The sequence below is a fragment of the Myxine glutinosa genome, chromosome 13 (genome assembly GCF_964187855.1).
Source record: "Myxine glutinosa chromosome 13, kmMyxGlut1.1, whole genome shotgun sequence".
Lineage (NCBI taxonomy): Eukaryota > Metazoa > Chordata > Myxini > Myxiniformes > Myxinidae > Myxine > Myxine glutinosa.
Genome location: NC_136273.1, coordinates 49274008 through 49295017, shown reverse-complemented (window position 1 = coordinate 49295017; position 21010 = coordinate 49274008). Strand labels below are relative to the sequence as shown.

Here is a 21010-nt window from a genome sequence, read left to right as displayed (position 1 = left end):
AAGGGGCGTGGGGAGGGGGTTGAGTACTCGGGCTTTGTGAAAGGGGCGTGGGGAGGGGGTTGAGTACTCGGGCTTTGTGAAAGGGGCGTGGGGAGGGGGTTGAGTACTCGGGCTTTGTGAAAGGGGCGTGGGGAGGGGGTTGAGGACTTGGGCTTTGTGAAAGGGGCGTGGGGAGGGGGTTGAGTACTCGGGCTTTGTGAAAGGGGCGTGGGGAGGGGGTTGAGGCCTTGGGCTTTGTGAAAGGGGCGTGGGGAGGGGGTTGAGTACTCGGGCTTTGTGAAAGGGGCGTGGGGAGGGGGTTGAGGACTTGGGCTTTGTGAAAGGGGCGTGGGGAGGGGGTTTAGGACTTGGGCTTTGTGAAAGGGGCGTGGGGAGGGGGTTGAGGACTTGGGCTTTGTGAAAGGGACGTGGGGAGGGGTTGAGTACTCGGGCTTTGTGAAAGGGGCGTGGGGAGGGGGTTGAGGCCTTGGGCTTTGTGAAAGGGGCGTGGGGAGGGGGTTGAGGACTTGGGCTTTGTGAAAGGGGCGTGGGGAGGGGGTTGAGGACTTGGCTTTGTGAAAGGGACGTGGGGAGGGGGTCGAGTACTCGGGCTTTGTGAAAGGGGCGTGGGGAGGGGGTTGAGTACTCGGGCTTTGTGAAAGGGGCGTGGGGAGGGGGTTGAGGACTCGGGTTTTGTGAAAGGGGCGTGGGGAGGGGGTTGAGGACTCGGGCTTTGTGAAAGGGGCGTGGGGAGGGGGTTGAGGACTCGGGCTTTGTGAAAGGGGCGTGGGGAGGGGGTTGAGGACTCGGGCTTTGTGAAAGGGGCGTGGGGAGGGGGTTGAGGACTTGGGCTTTGTGAAAGGGGTGTGGGGAGGGGGTTGAGGACTTGGGCTTTGTGAAAGGGGCGTGGGGAGGGGGTTGAGGACTTGGGCTTTGTGAAAGGGGCGTGGGGAGGGGGTTGAGGACTCGGGCTTTGTGAAAGGGGTGTGGGGAGGGGGTTGAGGACTCGGGCTTTGTGAAAGGGGCGTGGGGAGGGGGTTGAGTACTCGGGCTTTGTGAAAGGGGCGTGGGGAGGGGGTTGAGGACTCGGGCTTTGTGAAAGGGGTGTGGGGAGGGGGTTGAGGACTCGGGCTTTGTGAAAGGGGCGTGGGGAGGGGGTTGAGTACTCGGGCTTTGTGAAAGGGGCGTAGGGAGGGGGTTGAGGACTCGGGCTTTGTGAAAGGGGTGTGGGGAGGGGGTTGAGGACTCGGGTTTTGTGAAAGGGGCGTGGAGAGGGGGTTGAGTACTCGGGCTTTGTGAAAGGGGCGTGGGGAGGGGGTTGAGTACTCGGGCTTTGTGAAAGGGGCGTGGGGAGGGGGTTGAGGACTCGGGCTTTGTGAAAGGGGCGTGGGGAGGGGGTTGAGGACTCGGGCTTTGTGAAAGGGGCGTGGGGAGGGGGTTGAGAACTCGGGCTTTGTGAAAGGGGCGTGGGGAGGGGGTTGAGTACTCGGGCTTTGTGAAAGGGGCGTGGGGAGGGGGTTGAGGACTCGGGCTTTGTGAAAGGGGCGTGGGGAGGGGGTTGAGTACTCGGGCTTTGTGAAAGGGGCGTGGGGAGGGGGTTGAGGACTCGGGCTTTGTGAAAGGGGCGTGGGGAGGGGGTTGAGTACTCGGGCTTTGTGAAAGGGGCGTGGGGAGGGGGTTGAGTACTCGGGCTTTGTGAAAGGGGCGTGGGGAGGGGGTTGAGGACTCGGGCTTTGTGAAAGGGGCGTGGGGAGGGGGTTGAGTACTCGGGCTTTGTGAAAGGGGCGTGGGGAGGGGGTTGAGGACTCGGGCTTTGTGAAAGGGGCGTGGGGAGGGGGTTGAGGACTCGGGTTTTGTGAAAGGGGCGTGGGGAGGGGGTTGAGTACTCGGGCTTTGTGAAAGGGGCGTGGGGAGGGGGTTGAGTACTCGGGCTTTGTGAAAGGGGCGTGGGGAGGGGGTTGAGGACTCGGGCTTTGTGAAAGGGGCGTGGGGAAGGGGTTGAGGACTCGGGTTTTGTGAAAGGGGCGTGGGGAGGGGGTTGAGTACTCGGGCTTTGTGAAAGGGGCGTGAGGAGGGGGTTGAGGACTCGGGCTTTGTGAAAGGGGCGTTAGGAGGGGGTTGAGGACTCGGGCTTTGTGAAAGGGGCGTGGGGAGGGGGTTGAGGACTCGGGCTTTGTGAAAGGGGCGTGGGGAGGGGGTTGAGGACTCGGGTTTTGTGAAAGGGGCGTGGGGAGGGGGTTGAGTACTCGGGCTTTGTGAAAGGGGCGTGAGGAGGGGGTTGAGGACTCGGGCTTTGTGAAAGGGGCGTGGGGAGGGGGTTGAGTACTCGGGCTTTGTGAAAGGGGCGTGGGGAGGGGGTTGAGGACTCGGGCTTTGTGAAAGGGGCGTGGGGAGGGGGTTGAGGACTCGGGTTTTGGGAAAGGGGCGTGGGGAGGGGGTTGAGTACTCGGGCTTTGTGAAACGGGCGTGAGGAGGGGGTTGAGGACTTGGGCTTTGTGAAAGGGGCGTGAGGAGGGGGTTGAGGCCTCGGGCTTTGTGAAAGGGGCGTGGGGAGGGGGTTGAGGCCTTGGGCTTTGTGAAAGGGGCGTGGGGAGGGGGTTGAGGCCTTGGGCTTTGTGAAAGGGGCGTGGGGAGGGGGTTGAGGCCTTGGGCTTTGTGAAAGGGGCGTGGGGAGGGGGTTGAGGCCTTGGGCTTTGTGAAAGGGGCGTGGGGAGAGGGTTGAGGACTTGGGCTTTGTGAAAGGGGCGTGGGGAGGGGGTTGAGGACTTGGGCTTTGTGAAAGGGGCGTGGGGAGGGGGTTGAGGACTTGGGCTTTGTGAAAGGGGCGTGGGGAGGGGGTTGAGTACTCGGGCTTTGTGAAAGGGGCGTGGGGAGGGGGTTGAGTACTCGGGCTTTGTGAAAGGGGCGTGGGGAGGGGGTTGAGGACTTGGGCTTTGTGAAAGGGGTGTGGGGAGGGGGTTGAGGCCTTGGGCTTTGTGAAAGGGGCGTGGGGAGGGGGTTGAGGACTTGGGCTTTGTGAAAGGGGCGTGGGGAGGGGGTTGAGGACTTGGGCTTTGTGAAAGGGGCGTGGGGAGGGGGTTGAGTACTCGGGCTTTGTGAAAGGGGCGTGGGGAGGGGGTTGAGTACTCGGGCTTTGTGAAAGGGGCGTGGGGAGGGGGTTGAGTACTCGGGCTTTGTGAAAGGGGCGTGGGGAGGGGGTTGAGGACTTGGGCTTTGTGAAAGGGGCGTGGGGAGGGGGTTGAGTACTCGGGCTTTGTGAAAGGGGCGTGGGGAGGGGGTTGAGGCCTTGGGCTTTGTGAAAGGGGCGTGGGGAGGGGGTTGAGTACTCGGGCTTTGTGAAAGGGGCGTGGGGAGGGGGTTGAGGACTTGGGCTTTGTGAAAGGGGCGTGGGGAGGGGGTTTAGGACTTGGGCTTTGTGAAAGGGGCGTGGGGAGGGGGTTGAGGACTTGGGCTTTGTGAAAGGGACGTGGGGAGGGGTTGAGTACTCGGGCTTTGTGAAAGGGGCGTGGGGAGGGGGTTGAGGCCTTGGGCTTTGTGAAAGGGGCGTGGGGAGGGGGTTGAGGACTTGGGCTTTGTGAAAGGGGCGTGGGGAGGGGGTTGAGGACTTGGCTTTGTGAAAGGGACGTGGGGAGGGGGTCGAGTACTCGGGCTTTGTGAAAGGGGCGTGGGGAGGGGGTTGAGTACTCGGGCTTTGTGAAAGGGGCGTGGGGAGGGGGTTGAGGACTCGGGTTTTGTGAAAGGGGCGTGGGGAGGGGGTTGAGGACTCGGGCTTTGTGAAAGGGGCGTGGGGAGGGGGTTGAGGACTCGGGCTTTGTGAAAGGGGCGTGGGGAGGGGGTTGAGGACTTGGGCTTTGTGAAAGGGGTGTGGGGAGGGGGTTGAGGACTTGGGCTTTGTGAAAGGGGCGTGGGGAGGGGGTTGAGGACTCGGGCTTTGTGAAAGGGGCGTGGGGAGGGGGTTGAGGACTCGGGTTTTGTGAAAGGGGCATGAGGAGGGGGTTGAGGACTTGGGCTTTGTGAAAGGGGCGTGGGGAGGGGGTTGAGGACTTGGGCTTTGTGAAAGGGGCGTGGGGAGGGGGTTGAGTACTCGGGCTTTGTGAAAGGGGCGTGTGGAGGGGGTTGAGGACTTGGGCTTTGTGAAAGGGGCGTGGGGAGGGGGTTGAGGACTTGGGCTTTGTGAAAGGGGCGTGAGGAGGGGGTTGAGGACTCGGGTTTTATGAAAGGGGCGTGAGGAGGGGGTTGAGGACTTGGGCTTTGTGAAAGGGGCGTGAGGAGGGGGTTGAGGACTCGGGTTTTGTGAAAGGGGCGTGAGGAGGGGGTTGAGGACTTGGGCTTTGTGAAAGGGGCGTGGTTAGGGGGTTGAGTACTCGGGCTTTGTGAAAGGGGCGTGGGGAGGGGGTTGAGTACTCGGGCTTTGTGAAAGGGGCGTGGGGAGGGGGTTGAGGACTTGGGCTTTGTGAAAGGGGCGTGGGGAGGGGTTTGAGGACTTGGGCTTTGTGAAAGGGGCGTGGGGAGGGGGTTGAGGACTTTGGCGGTCGGTACGCGACTCTGACCAAGTCATACCAAAGACTTAAAAAATTGTACTTGCTCGACGCTCAGCATTTAAATAGGATAGAGCATGGACAAACAACCAGAGGTTGACAACCATTACACTTGCTTGATAGAACTAACAGCCTCCTTCTGCTTTGAGGTTTCTTGTAAGGGAACTCGTATTTATTTATTTATTGTTTTGGGCATTCGCGTGTATTAAGCTGTTGAACCGAACAATTTGAGGATTACGACTGGAGCTCATATTGATCAACAATGTAACCCTACGACTGGTACGGTAGTGGATTACAGACTGGAGGTAGTTCTGAAAAAAGGTTTTAGAATTTGAATTTGCTAAACACCTGCAAGGTTAAAAGCAATTCATTATGATAAATTAGTTATATATACACTATAGTTTATAACCAATCATGTTGTCACCTTCAGAAGCAGATTGTTAGGTCAATAATATCTAAGATGAACATTCTGCTCTATTTCCTCTTTAATTTGCCCAATGTCAACTTGCTTCGAAGTCAGCAAACATCACCTCCATCAACTATCCTTGCTGCCTATATATGGAGGGGGCAAAAATCACGTCCGCTTCGCTGTGAAACTCCCTGTTCTTTACTTTGGTTTCAACCTTCGCTTAAAATTAGTGAAATGAAACATTTTGAAAATTTCAAAAAATTCTCACTCAGATTTCAACATCAGTGTAATGCATATTGTTAATAAACGTTCTTTATATAAGACTATTTGTAATACTGGAACCCACCGGGTGCGCTATATGATGCACATCTACAAAGAGAAAATCGGGGTCTTCCCCCCACCCTGAACCCCCTTCCCCAGATATATATTCTACTCCAGCAGAATCCATTCTTGGGGTACCCTGAGGGAACATGCTAAATTTGGTTCAGTAGTTTTCTAGTTTTTGAAGCATGCATAAACACGAATTGAGCTTTGTATATCACTAGTTAAAAGCCGGTCAAAAATGACGGGTTGGAACAGTTTATTCGACGGTGCAGCCACGTAACCGTGCCAAAGTCTGAAGCCTCGGCCTAGTGTCAGGTGTGCTTATATCCTCTTTATTTATTAGACATCATACGGATGTAAATGAACACTTGTTTTACTCTGCGTGCATTGTACATCACATGCAGCGAATTTCACCTCCCTGCGCATTGTGTTTATTGTAATTTAAAAAAAAGCTTCTGTACACCACCCTTGAGGCTCGGTTTGCAAGCCACCGTCTACAATTCCAATATAAGAGACATAATTACTCTTTTATGGAAAAAGCTTTTCGAGTTTGTTTTATCCTCAAAAATAGATCGCAGTGAACACACATTCGTGTTAAAAGATTGGCCTTTAAAACCTACCCTTATGAAGGGGGACGGACATCGGTACAAACACACAAACTGACATATTGTGTTTGATATGGTAGATATCTGATAGTCAATGTGTTCGGTAGAAATTTTAAATATCGTCAACAATGGTGTCCAGTGCGGCTACCAAACATAAAATCACCCATATCTGCTTGTATTTTGGGTTGATTAGTTTTAATAAGTCAAGACTCCACAGCAATATAATTGAGGCCAAGGATTTAACTTATTGACAATACAATTGCAAACTATATTGTGTTAGGGCAGCAATTAAGCGTGAGCAGTAAGGATGGCTGCATGCGATGTGGCCAATAAATAACCTTATTGGATATGTTGTATGTAAATGCTATCACCCCCCCCCCGCCCCCGCCCCCCCCCCCCCGACCAAAAAAGTAGTTACATGCTTTTGTCAATTGTAAACTGTCAGACAAATTGCTAGATATTACCAACAAATTAATCTGGACAACTGTCCAATGCTAGGTGGTACCTTGTACTCGTAGTTTCAATTTGTCTACAGCTAGGTGGCAGCACTACAGTGTAAATCTGGAAAAATCCATTACAGAAAATGCTGCTGCCCTGTGTTCACATGTTTTGTATTCGAGACTCATGGAAGAGCTTGTACTAGTACACTGAATGGATCAAGGTACATCTTCTAGGTGCAACAGGACAAAAGGAACAATAGAGAGAGGGGGAAACACCAACAGTAGAGCTGAAGGCCAAGACAGAGGGGAGCAGATACAAAATATGTTTGTTGGGGATGAAAGTCCGCTTGGAGTTTGCAAAAAAGCACCTAAAGGACTCTCAGACTGTGAGAAGCAAGATTCTGTCGGCTTTCATGTGTCTTTCACTGAGGAGAGGCTTCCGTCTGGCCACTCTGCCATAAAGCCCAGATCGGTGGAGTGTTGCAGTGATGGTTGTCCTTCTGGAAGTTTCTCCCATCTCCACACAGGATCTCTGGAGCTCAGCCAGAGTGACCATCGGGTTCTTGGTCACCTCTTTTACCAAGGCCCTTCTCCCCGGATTGCTCAGTTTGGCCGGGCGGCCAGCTCAAGGAAGAGTCCTGGTTGTTCCAAACTTCTTCCATTTAAGAATTATGGAGGCCACTGTGCTCGTGGGAACCTTCAATGCAGCAGAAATTTTTTTGTAGGCTTCCCCAGATCTGTGCCTCGACTCAATCCTGTCTCTGAGCTCTGCAGGCAGTTCCTTCGACCTCATGGCTTGGTTTTTGCTCTGATATGCATTGTCAGCTGTGAGACCTTATATAGACAGGTGTGTACCTTTCCAAATCATGTCCAATCAATTGAATTTACCACCGGTGGACTCCAATCAAGGTGTAGAAACATCTCAAAGATGATCAAGAGAAATGGGAGGCACCTGAGCTAAATTTCAAGTGTCATAGCAAAGGGTATGAATACTTATGTCAATGTGATATTTCAGTTTTTTCTTTTTAATAAATTTGCAAAACGTTCTAAATTCTGTTTTGTCTTTGTCATTATGGAGTATTGAGTGTAGATTGATGAGGGAAAAAATGAATTTAAACGATTTCAGCATAAGGCTGCAACATAACAAAATGTGAAAAAAGTGAAGGGGTCTGAATACTTTCTGAATGCACTGTATATATATACAGACTTGGCATTTAATATGAATTTTTTTTTGGTTGAATTGGGTTTACTTTCTGAACTCAGTATATCAATCTGGTGAGTTTCTTTTACGCTTCGGTGATTTCTTTGTTAAAAGAACCATGTCACTGATTGTCTGTCTCAGCAAGAAGTCAATGACAGGATTATATCACAGGTGGCGTGACAAAATGTACGGACAGGTACATTTGACGATTGGCTTCACAATCGGGTATATAAGGGTTGTTGCGTTCTGTATTAGTGGAAAACAACTGCTGCACGTCTACAAAAGTTATTGCCGCTTCCCCTGAAGATGGTCCTTCAACTCGACAATGCTGTTTGTCATTTAGTGGTGGCTTTACGAAATTCCGGCATGAAACATCGTGCTATTGCTCGGCAGTATGGCATCACTCAAGGTCAGGTGTCAAAGATCCTGAAATGAAATGCTCAGAGGGGTGTCCTTACTCCAATACCGAGGTCAGGACGTCCCTGCAGAACCACAAGGAGGGATGATCGCCAGCTGCACCGGTTAGTCCGCAATGGCCGTACCAAGTCAGCTAATCGGCTTCGGGCTGAGTGGCAGCAACTGACAAATGTGCCTGTATCCAGAAGGCTAGTCAACCAACGACTGGTTCAAGCAGGCTATCGTGCCAGGCGTCCCCTGAGAAAGCCACGTCTGACCAGACAACACCGCCAGTGCCGATTGCAGTGGGCCAGAGAGCACCGTCAATGGCAGCCAGGACACTGGAATCACGTGATCTTCAGTGACAAGTCTAGATTTCTGGTCTATCGTCAATATGGCCGCGTCCGAGTGCGCAGACAAGTGCATGAAGCCTACAACGAAGATTGTATAGTGCCAAGAGTCCAAGCTGGAGGTGGTGGGGTGACGGTTTGGGCTGCTTTTCATGCAGGCGGCAAAACTGACCTGGTTGTTCTGAATGGAAACCTGAACCAGTTCAAGCACAGGGCCATTCTGGAGGAAACATTGCTTCCATTTGCTCGTGCAGCCTTTCGAGGAAACTTTGTCTTCCAAGATGACAATGCACGGCCTCATCGTGCTCACATGATCCAACACTTTCTTGCTGACCGTGGTGTAGAGCATATGGGGTGGCCTGCCATGTCTCCGGATATGAATCCGATAGAGAACTTGTGGGCAGAATTAACGCGTGAAATCGACCACTTGGACCAGCAGCCGACCTCTGTGCGTGAATTGCAGCAGGCTATTGTCACTGCATGGCAAGCGATTCCTGTCCAAACCTTGGCAAATCTCATGAACAGCATGCCTCAACGTGTACGTGCTCTCCTGAATGTTCGTGGGGGTTACACGATGCACTGAACTGTAATTTTACTGTCCGTAATCCCAGTCGCAATTTAACTTTTGTTTAAAAAATTTTTTGGCTAATGTGCAAAATAAAGAGATACTTCTGGAAAACGCACAGAAGTTTAACACAGTACTGTCCATGAATTGAGTTCGATATCAGTTTACATCACTTTCAAGGATCAATTTATTTGCTTCGAAATGTCAAATGTGGTTTTTGTTTCTTTTGAAGGTCACATTAACAAAATCTAGAATAATTTCAACATAATTCCAATTAACTTTTGGTTCTGAGTCATCTTGAAAAGTAAGTTCACCCCCACAAAAAAAATATTCCATATTAAATGCCAAGTCTGTATAATGGAGCAAGTGTTTGTATGTATGCATGTATGTCCGCTCCACTCTATACCCATTGGTTGGACAGCTGGCCTGACCGACTTAACCCACAATTGGAACCTGAAAAAAATGACACAACCACCATTTTGGTGTTATGTTAAACCCAAGACATCTTCGGATGTGTCATATTCACAATCGCCATGCCCCCCTATAAGTTTTCCGTTCAGTGTAAAACAATGTAGGAGACTGTTATAAGATCATTAAAAATCGAAAGGTTGCAGCTGATTATGCGTCACAGGCCTTATGAAGGCAACAGTACACAATAGGCCTTTATTTGGCTTCAGGCCTCTTGTGTCAGCATATGGCCCACTGCAATTGGAATTATCCGAGATGTTTTTGCTTCATGTATGTAACCTGGGTTATTTTTATTTTCAGGAGTGACCGAGGCAGTGGCTTGTTGCCTATACAGCACCCAAATAAAGGGATGTGGCAGAAGAACGTGTTCCACATTTTGAACAAGATCGCCCGTAGGGTGGGTACTCAGCTAGTGATGGTAGAGACAATGATGGTGATAACAATTGTTGTGTGATGTAACAATCTTAGTCAAGATAATACACAGTAATAATAATTATAACAATAATGTAGCTATTGAGAATTTTGATGGCAATGACAGTGTCAATGATGGTAATAATGGCAGCGATTGTGGTGGTGATGTGAATGTGAGTCATTGTGGTGGTTATGTGAATGTGAGTCATTGTGGTGGTTATGTGAATGTGAGTCATTGTGGTGGTTATGTGAATGTGAGTCATTGTGGTGGTGATGTGAATGTGTCATTGTGGTGGTGATGTGAATGTGAGTCATTGTGTTGGTGATGTGAATGTGAGTCATTGTGGTGCTGATGTGAATGTGTCATTGTGGTGGTGATGTGAATGTGAGTCATTGTGGTGGTGATGTGAATGTGAGTCATTGTGGTGGTGATGTGAATGTGAGTCATTGTGGTGGTGATGTGAATGTGTCATTGTGGTGGTGATGTGAATGTGAGTCAATGTGGTGGTGATGTGAATGTGAGTCATTGTGGTGGTGATGTGAATGTGAGTCATTGTGGTGGTGATGTGAATGTGAGCCATTGTGGTGGTGGTGTGAATGTGAGTCATTGTGGTGGTGATGTGAATGTGAGCCATTGTGGTGGTGATGTGAATGTGAGCCATTGTGGTGGTGGTGTGAATGTGAGCCATTGTGGTGGTGGTGTGAATGTGAGTCATTGTGGTGGTGATGCGAATGTGAGCCATTGTGGTGGTGGTGTGAATGTGAGCCATTGTGGTGGTGATGTGAATGTGAGCCATTGTGGTGGTGGTGTGAATGTGAGTCATTGTGGTGGTGATGCGAATGTGAGCCATTGTGGTGGTGATGTGAATGTGAGCCATTGTGGTGGTGGTGTGAATGTGAGCCATTGTGGTGGTGATGTGAATGTGAGTCAATGTGGTGGTGATGTGAATGTGAGTCAATGTGGTGGTGATGTGAATGTGTCATTGTGGTGGTGATGTGAATGTGAGTCAATGTGGTGGTGATGTGAATGTGAGTCATTGTGGTGGTGATGTGAATGTGAGTCATTGTGGTGGTGATGTGAATGTGAGTCAATGTGGTGGTGGTGTGAATGTGAGTCATTGTGGTGGTGATGTGAATGTGAGTCATTGTGGTGGTGATGTGAATGTGAGCCATTGTGGTGGTGGTGTGAATGTGAGTCATTGTGGTGGTGATGTGAATGTGAGTCATTGTGGTGGTGATGTGAATGTGAGCCATTGTGGTGGTGGTGTGAATGTGAGTCATTGTGGTGGTGATGTGAATGTGAGCCATTGTGGTGGTGATGTGAATGTGAGCCATTGTGGTGGTGGTGTGAATGTGAGCCATTGTGGTGGTGGTGTGAATGTGAGTCATTGTGGTGGTGATGCGAATGTGAGCCATTGTGGTGGTGGTGTGAATGTGAGCCATTGTGGTGGTGATGTGAATGTGAGCCATTGTGGTGGTGGTGTGAATGTGAGTCATTGTGGTGGTGATGCGAATGTGAGCCATTGTGGTGGTGATGTGAATGTGAGCCATTGTGGTGGTGGTGTGAATGTGAGACATTGTGGTGGTGGTGTGAATGTGAGCCATTGTGGTGGTGATGCGAATGTGAGCCATTGTGGTGGTAGTGTGAATGTGAGCCATTGTGGTGGTGGTGTGAATGTGAGCCATTGTGGTGGTGGTGTGAATGTGAGTCATTGTGGTGGTGATGCGAATGTGAGCCATTGTGGTGGTGATGTTTGTTTTTTGAGAGCCTCACGTTGGCAACCTCTGTGCCAGTGGAATCCAGGTTCACATTGGTTGCACTTGAGGCCTGTTGTTCCCTCCTTACATTGACACTGTCCAGAGTCGTCACAGTGATCGTGCACCGCACCGAAGAGGTCACAAGCGCAGTCTTGGAGGTCGAAGGTTGGAGTGAAAAGGGCAAATTGAAGGAGACAATTAATTTAAGATGAACAAAGAAAAAAAATCCTCATCGAGAACAACTCCCACAACCTGCAAATGGGACGTGCAGATTTTACATTTAAATAATAAATAAATAACTACGTAGGAAGTGAAGTTGGTAAAGTGCATTTCATATATATATATATATATAATTCAAGTTGTGTTGAGAATGGAGATGGTAAATTGTATTTAGATTAATAAATAATTCAAAAATTGTGCTGGGAGTACAGTTGGTAGGTAAAGTGAATATAAATAAATAATTCAAGGTGGGACGTAGGTATCAGTGATGTAAAGTGTACACGAATAAATAAATAATTCACCATCGCATGTTGGTAGTGGAGGTGGTAAAGTGTATATAAATAATGGTTCTCAAAAGCAAATACAATGCTGCATTATTCCTTTCTAGAATTTTTTTTCAAGTTCCCAAATTCACAAATAAATTCTCTTGTCCCACGACTTTTGGCTCCGATTTCAAAATCATTTGATGTGCCTCATGGCCAGATATCATTGCATACATCTCTTCCGAATATGAAATAAATACATGGAACCATCTCGGAGTGGAGGCTCTGGATCAATGGTTCCCAAGCAGTGGTTGGAGTACATGCAGGATGTCCTTGATTCTGTAACTGGTCGAGATGGTATCAGCGCAGTTGTCCTAAACAAATGTGCTCTGCTAGTCTTGCACATACTCTTTCTGCTGTGTTCACCCCATCATTTCCCTTCGGCCATCCTCCATCTGCTTGGAAATCAGCCAACATCACTGAATTACATAACCAAGGTGCAGAAACGGATCCCCTTAACTATAGACCAATCAGCTCACTTCCAATCATCAGCAAGGACATGGAATCCATCATCGCAGTTGATATGAAATGTTTCCTTCTCTGCAACAACCTCATCTCAGATCACCAATTTGGTTTCAGACAAGGTCACTAGACCCTTGGACATGCTGCTTCCACTCACCCAACAATGGATGGACGGCCTAAACGTCAGACATGAAATCAGGGCCGACTCTCTGAACATATCTCATGCTTCGATACAGTGTGGCACCTCACCTTGCCTTCCAAACCTCCTGTCTATGGCATCCAAGGCCAACTCCACACATGACTTAATGACTTCCTCTACTCTCGTAGCCCACATGTGGCTCTCAACAGAAGCCTTCCATCTATCTCCTCTCCCTGTCAAGGCTGGTTTGTCCCAATAGTGGGGCAACTTAGCATAACAATTGTGCATTTTGTGAGGAAAGCACCAAATTTGGCACACTAGTAGACTATCATATTACGAAAAGATCTGGATATTGGGCCATCTCAGATTCAGAGATTTGATTTTTGCAAGATTTCGATTCGATTGGGATCGAAGAGAACACCTTCTTCGTCTTCTGTACAGTGAAGTTGCCAGCCCTGAATTCTCTGGCTACATCTGGGTGCTTCATTGGGAATGCAACCATGTCCCTCAGGTGAACAGGGACCCACCTGGCATAGTGTGTGTGGTCTAAGGCATGGAACCATGGGACCAGTTCCGTCAGGGCATCAAGGTACATCGTGAATGAAGCCTGCCGCAGAGAACGCACGTAGACCAGTACCAACATCTCTAGTTCCAGCACAGTTGCCCAGTACTGAAAGTTGGGAATGTCTTCTCCTCTCTGGTGACACCAGTCTTCGAACTCAGGCAGGTCTTCTGCATCATCAGCATATGTCATACAGTGGCGTTCATACGCACGGTGTTGCAGGATGTGCAGAGCCGCTGTAGTGATTTGATGAGCTCTTCTTGTGCGGGTGACGTGGGCAGCTCGCAGGAAGGAGTCCGCCGTCCCTGGCGTTGCAATCTCAGCTGGCAAATCTGAAAAATCTGCAAATCTTGCAAAAATCAAATCTCTGAATCTGAGATGGCCCAATATCCAGATCTTTTCATAATATGATAGTCTACTAGTGTGCCAAATTTGGTGCTTTCCACACAAAATGCACAATTGTTATGCTATATTTACCTTATCTGCCGGACTACAATGCAATGTTCTGGGACCAGCACTATTCCTGATCTTCATCAATGATCTCTCTTACTCTCTGGTAAATCCCCTTTATCTATTTGCTGATGATTCCATCCTCTGCCATGACATCCCTCATATTCCACACAGGTAGTCTGCAGCCTCTTCCCTCTCTTCAGACCTTTACAAAACCACAAGCAGGTCAAACACTTGGAACATGTCTTTGAATCCTGACAAATCTCACACTCTCTCTCTCTCTCGCTCCGAAAAGACCGTCTGGCAAACCCCCTCACTAAAACTCCTGGGTCTCACTGTCAGCCACAATTGATGGCCTCCAAAGCCAGTCTCCGACTGGGCATCCTCCATCATACCTTCCTATACCTTCCTTGGCACACGTGAACTCCTATCCACACAGAAGGCCTTCATTGGCAGCTTGGTGGAATACTGATCCCCACTTTGGGCTGGTGCTCCTGCCTTGCTCTGCTTGATGCCGTGGAAACCAAGGCCTTCAAGATTATTGGAATCTCCCATGATGAAGTTGTCAATTGGCCGATCACTTTCCCATCGCAGACAGGTTGGTGATCTCTCTGTCTTCTACTGCCTCCTTTCTGGTCTTGTACCCTCGACCCTCCCTGTGTTCTGTCCCCAGGTTTCTGTATGGCACACACAGTCCACCATCAACCCCTTTCTAGTGATATTCCCAAAACCAGGATCACTGCTCACTGCCACTCATTCGTTCCTCCTTTTTCCTGCCAGTGGAACCAATCTCCACAGCTTCTTCTGTCTCATCATTCGCTTCAGGTCTTCAAGACAGGTATTCACTTCAATCTCAAATCATCCCCAATCCAAAACCATGATCTTTTATACTCACGTTAATCCCTCCTACCCCTCTCCTCACCTCCAAACCCTTCTCCTTCCAATTTTTCTTTTTTCGTTTCTGCATCCATCCTGTCCACTCAGCACATCCTTTCCTGTTCGCCATTCCTCCCCACACTCATTGTTTGTCAGTCTTCCTCTATTTTGTCCTTCAACTCTGGTGTTGGTGTCCCACCCTCTCTCTCCTGTTCCTTTTCTCTTGTTATGTCCTGATCTGTTCAGTCTTATAGCAATTCCACGAGCATCGACTCTGTATACAAAAAGTGAGGTCCACTTTGCAATGCCTGAAATAAACTGACTAGAATACCTGAAAGGTACAAGATTGGAAAAGGCCAGGAAGACCTAGAAAAACCGAAAAACAATTGGCTCATGTCCGTCCGTCCGTCCGTCTGATTTATTCCTTATTTAAACTGAATGTTATATTTTGAGGTACAGTTCAGCCTGGCGGAGGTGTGCGCTCTACGGAGTCTTGTTCTAGTCTTGTGATACGTTTTGAACAATAGAATTTGTTTCAAAAATGACATAAATTATAAAGTGCATTTCCAAGACTGTGCCGTAGCACATTGCTGACAGTTGGTGGGGTGAGAATGGTACTCCCACCTGGAGGGTGGGGAGTACCCGTTGGTACGGTATAAACTAGAACTTCGTAGAGGGCACACCTTCGCCAGGCCGAACAGTTTATGTTTTGTATCCACTGATAGGCCAGACCTGAATTCGGACCCGAACCAAAATCTAATTGGCTTGTTCTTGTCGTCTAACCAACTCATCTACCAAGTTTGGACATAATCCGTCCACAACTTTTTGAAATATCGTGCTAAATCGTTTTGGCCATATTTTTCAATTGTGAAGAATCTCTTTAAAAATTCTAGTATCCCGATCTGGATCTTCACTAAAATCGAATCAATTAGTCCTGGTCACATACTCAACCTCTTTACCAAATGACGTCCGAATCTGTCCACAACTTTTTAAGATATCCTATTTACAAACAGACAGACAGACAAACAGACAGGCGTGAAAACATCATTTAACCTCAGTCCACCTTTGGATAAATGAACAAATAACCCAAAAATTGCCATCCTGGTGTAATGGAATGATCTGTATCTACTTTTTGAAGAGGATGTTCAGCTGTCATTGCTCAAAGTAAATAAGTATTCACACTTTCAAATATGTGAAATGTGGATGACATGAGCATGAAGTGTACAGGTGCTTTCTGGAAACTTCCTTTTAATCCCTGGGATTTTGGCACATTAACTCCTGTGCTATGCTGAGCTCTGGTGTCAGTAGTGGTGTTTTTAAGGAGTGGTGATGAAGGAAGTGGTGGTTATGGTGGTGGATGTGCTTCTTGAATGTGGTTCATACCGATGCAAGCGTTTGAAGCATTGATGGGAGCCGAAACATTACGGTAGTAGCCCTGTTGGCACTCTTGGCAGCGATGCCCCCGTGTGTGATCTTGGCAACTCACACACACAAGCAGATTCAGCTGGTCAATGTAACTGCAGCGACTTGAATGCCCATTGCAGATGCATTCTGGGTAACAACACAGAAAACAAGAAGGATGTCATGCGGAGCACGATACTTGCAAAAACCATCCCCTCCCCTCACACACCCCACCTCCCCCAAAAAGTTGCCACGGATACATCAAATTGTCCATTTCATTAAGATTAAAATTGATGATGTTAATCAAAGCTCGGGTCAATCAGATTAAAATTGACGATTTTTCAGATGAAAAATGATTTTAGAGGTTTGACCCTGAGTTTACCTTTGACCTTTTGACCTCAAAAATAGTTTGTTTCCCAATTTAATGACTCAATATGCAAATGCTGTTCAACCTTAAAGTAAATCGGATGAAAAATGACGATTTTAGAAATCTGACCTCAAGATGACCTTTGACCTCAATATCACCAGGCTTCTTCCTTATGAACAATTCTAACATTTGGTAAAGTTTTGAGAAGATCGGTTTAAAATTGTGACCTATAGGTGATTGACAGACAGACAGACAGACAAACAAACAGATGAAAAATCACTCAGAGCGACACTCGGCAAAACAGAACAAAGGAGCATGGCACTCAGTAGAGAATACTTTTGACCTCAAAATTAATTTGTGGTTGAATTCAGTGACCTGATATGCAAATCGTCTTCAAAGTTTAAGTTAATCTGAGAAATTGACAATTTTAGCAGAAATTTGGCCTATGTTGACATTTTGGCCTATGTTGACCTTAAAATTAGTTGGTAGTTGGTTTCAGTAAGCTGATATGCAAATCCTATTCAGATTTCAAGTCAATCAGATGAAAACTGAGGATTTTTAAAATTTGTAAAAAGTGGTTGACCTTTGGCCTATGTTGACCTTTTGGCCTATGCTGATCTAAAAAATAGTCGGTGGTTGAATTCATTTAACTGATATGTAAATTCGTTTCAAATTTCAAGTCAATCGGATGAAAATTGAGGATTTTAGAAATTTGATATTGTTGTTGACCTTTGGCCTATGTTGACCTTTTGATCTTTTGACCTCAAATACATATAGGATTTTGTCGGACCACGAACTCGACCATTTGGTGAAGTTTCGTGAAGATCAGTTTAAAATTGTGACCTGTAGGCAAGTATAAGTGAGCGGACACACACACACACACACACACACACACACACACACACACACACACACACACACACACACACACACACACACACACACACACACACACACACACACACACACACACAAACCGGAGTGATATCAACATACTTGAAAAAAATAAATTACCAAGTAATAACGCACAAGACGAACCAATATTCTTGAAAATCTTCGATTTTCGCAAGTAAACAAGCGGTGTAAACATGGTTGAGACATTCAGTATATCCCACTCTTTCTTTTTCTTCACTTCCTTCCCATACGACCTTCCTTCCTCACTTTAGTTTATCTCTCAAATGTAATTGCCTTTCATAAATTTGTCTCAAGCACCACAAAGCCAATTACTTTCTCACCACAATATTCCCCAAAGCCTTGTATGTCCTTCCTGCTGAACCCTGCACATCTGTGCCATTCGCAACCTGCAAACGATGTGCAGCGAGGCTTGTGCGGGAGGGCCTGACAGACATGTTGGTTATATGGGACCGTGCCAAATGGGGGGTAGTGGATCAGGTTTGGAATTTGGTCACTCCTGAGCCTTTACACACAAATTGCACTTGTTGTGTCCACATTGCCATGGCCACCACTTCGAGCGAGCCGGTATCCTAATACAAATACAGTAGAAAACGAGGATTCTACTGCGGCCTGTCACAGCTATCTTGTGTCAGACAGGAGGCCCTTTTGCTTCCCCGAGCTGGATCAAAGGGCTCCCATGCAATATTCTTATTTTAAAGCACTTTAATGTCACACTTCAACAACACGAGGATAGTGAACAGTACTTTGCCAGAGACTTGCATAGGACAAGAAAGCCCTGCCACTACTGCCCTAGAGAGCCAATTAAACGTGAAAAGTGAGCCTAGTTATCCCTCGTGGAAGAATGTGCGAGCACTGGACATTCAACTGCTAGACCACAGCTATCATTCCATGGCGACAGGAGAGAGAACATGCCCATGGAGCACGTTAGTGTACCTATAACAATATAATGCTGCAGTGTGATACTCAAAATAAAGCACTCAGACACATACGTAAGTACATTGAGAATAGGATTCAGGTCCTGAAAACAATATATCGTGGTGATTATTATATTTGGACACAAAAACAACTTTCCGTCCTGGGTTGTATTCTGTGCACAAAAATAATGCTCTGACCATTTACATAAAGTTGAATTAAGTAGTTTATTACAGTACCTTCAGAAAGTATTCACACCCCCCAATTTTCTTGATGCAGCCTGGATTTAAAATGCATTAAATTGAGATTTTCTGTCACTGATCTGCACATTATGCCCCATAAGGTCAAAGTGGAAATTTGTTTTTGGAAATGTTTTCAATACAGAAAAATAATACAGAAAAAAAATACAGAAATATCTAATTTACATAAGTATTCAACCCCCTGAGACAATACTTCGTTGAAGCGCCATTGACAGCTATTGCAGCTTCGCATCTTCTTGGGTATGTCTGCATCAGCTTTGTAAATCTGAATTTGTGGAGTTTCTCACATTCTTCCTTGCAGATTTGCTTCAACTTTTTCAAGTTGGATGGGGAGCGTCGGTGAACAGCAATCTTCAAGTCTTTCCACAGATTCTCAATGGGATTGAAGTCTGAGGTTTGACTTGGCCACTCAAGGACTTTCACGTTTTTGTTCTGAAGCCATTCCAGTGTTGCTTTGTCTGTATGATTGGGGTCATTGTTCTGTTGGAATGTAAATCTTCACCATAGTCTAAGGTCTTTTGCACTCTGAAGCAGGTTCTCCTCAAGGATTTGCCTGTATTTGGTCCATTCATTGTTCTCACTATCCTTACAAGTCTCCACGTACCTGGCGCTGAAAAGCATCCCCATAGCATGATGCTGCCACCACCATGCATCATTGTAGGGATGGTATTAGACGGGTAATGAGCTGTGCTCGGTTTCTGCCAGACATAGCGCTTTTCATTCAGGCCAAAGAGTTCAATTTTTGCCTCATCTGATGACAGAATCTTTTGCCTCATGTTCTCAGAGTCTTTCACATGCCTTTTTGCAAACTCCATGGGTGCTGTCATATGTTTCTTTTCTCAGGAGTGGCTTCAGTCTGGCTACTCTCCCATAAAGTCTAGATTTGTGAAGTGCTGCAGAGACTGTTGCCCTTCCGGCAGGTTCTCCCATATCAGCCAAGGAACTCTGTAGTTCTGTCAGAGTGGTCATTGGGTTCCTGGTCACCTCCCTGACCAAGTTGCTTTTTGCCCGGTTGCTCAGTTTGGTCGGACAGCCAGCTCTAGGAAGAGTCTGGGTATTGACATATTCTTTCCATTTCCTAATGACAGAACTCAATGTGCTTCTGGGAACTCTCAACACTCTAGAAATTGTTTTATACCCTTCCCCAGATCTCTGCCTCCTCACAATTCTATCTCAGAGTTCTCTGGACAGTTCATTGGACTTCATGGTGGAGTTTCTGCTCTGACATGCACTGCCAACTGTGGGACCTTGTATAGAAAGGTGTGTTTCTTTCGAAATCATGTCCAATCAATTGAATTGGCCACAGGTGGACTCCAATCAAGTTTTAGAGACTTCTCAAGGATGACCAAAGCTGAGCACCTGAGCTCAATTTGGGATGTTATGGCAAAGGAGTTGAATACTTATTGACTCAAGACATTTCAGCTTTTTATTTTTAATTATTTTGTAAAGATTTAAAAAAAAACTACTTTGACATTATGGGGTATTATGTGTAGATCAATGGCAAAAATCTCAATTTAACCCATTCTTAATTCAGGCTGTAACAACAAAATGTGAAAAACGTCAAGGGGTGTGAATACTTTCTGAAGGCACTGTAAAGGCGAATGAGATAGGTACTGAGAAGTATTGGGACTAGAGGAGTACATGGATACACTATTGTGAAGACTGGTAGGTAGCTTGGGTATGGATGGGCGATTAATTTATTTATTTTATTTACACCACAGGGGAAGAGTCTAGCCCAAAACAAAAACGTGACCTCTTGGTGAAAAAGCAACAAAAGAAGATGGGAAAATGTAATAATCAAATGAGATCTAAATGAGTGATTCATGACTTGAATTGAAGGTGTTAATATAACTCGGGAACACAATGCTGGAGAGGCTGTTCCAAAGAGAGGGAATGCAGAGGAAAAAGGAAGAGGCAGGTATTCCTATGGAGGGTAGTGAGAGTAATGTAGAAAAGGTGATGAGTGGAAGCTCGACAGGTGTTACGAACAAGGTAAAGAGGAAGAGAAACAGTTTGACAGAGCACTAACAGTAGTAGAAGTAGTAGTAGTAGTAGTAGTAGTAGTAGTAGTAGTAGTAGTAGTAGTAGTAGTAGTAGCAGCAGCAGCAGCACTGGAAAGAGACTGCTTGGTTGGCCAAAGTTTGGAGAAAGTAGGATCGTTAATCAGTCAGACAGCCTTGACTTCGACACGATCCAGAATACTGATGCCCGACAGAGGAGTGCCCCCCCAGACATGGGAGCAGAATTCCATCACCAATCTTACTTGGAATTTTTAGAAGGTGAGAACCTGATGGGAGTTGAAGTACTTGAGAGCTCTGAAGAGGAAACCAAGTTTCTTGGAGGCAGATTTGGTGATATTGAGGATGTGAACAATGTCGTCTATAACAAGTTTTTATGCCTCCGCCAACAAAGTCGCCGGAGGCATTATGTTTTCGGGTTGTCCGTCCGTCCGTCCTTCCGTACGTACATCTGTGCTAAACCTCATTTTTCTCAGCAACCATATGTCCGATTGAGACGAAACTTTCAGGGTAGAAGTGACACCCATGCAGAATGTTTTTATAATTGTGACGTCATAGGTCACGTGGTATGGCAGCCATCTTGGATTAAAAGCAAATAATAAAAAAATTATTTCTTGGAAACCGCTGAATGGAAAAATTTGAAACTCAACCCATTGTCAAGT

At 47.1% G+C, this 21010-nt stretch overlaps 1 protein-coding gene across 2 annotated transcripts in view; it reads right to left on the bottom strand.

Annotated features, from left to right (window-relative positions):
- LOC137438915 (netrin-G1) overlaps positions 1–21010 on the bottom strand; it is a 92514-nt gene that overhangs the window by 4262 nt on the left and 67242 nt on the right. For both annotated transcript variants that reach the window (XM_068134387.2, XM_068134388.2), the window contains 2 exons: positions 15859–16026; positions 11461–11595 (listed from right to left, as the gene is read on the bottom strand). In XM_068134387.2, the coding sequence (XP_067990488.2) occupies positions 11461–11595; positions 15859–16026 (303 nt within the window). The remainder of the gene's footprint in view (positions 1–11460; positions 11596–15858; positions 16027–21010) is intronic.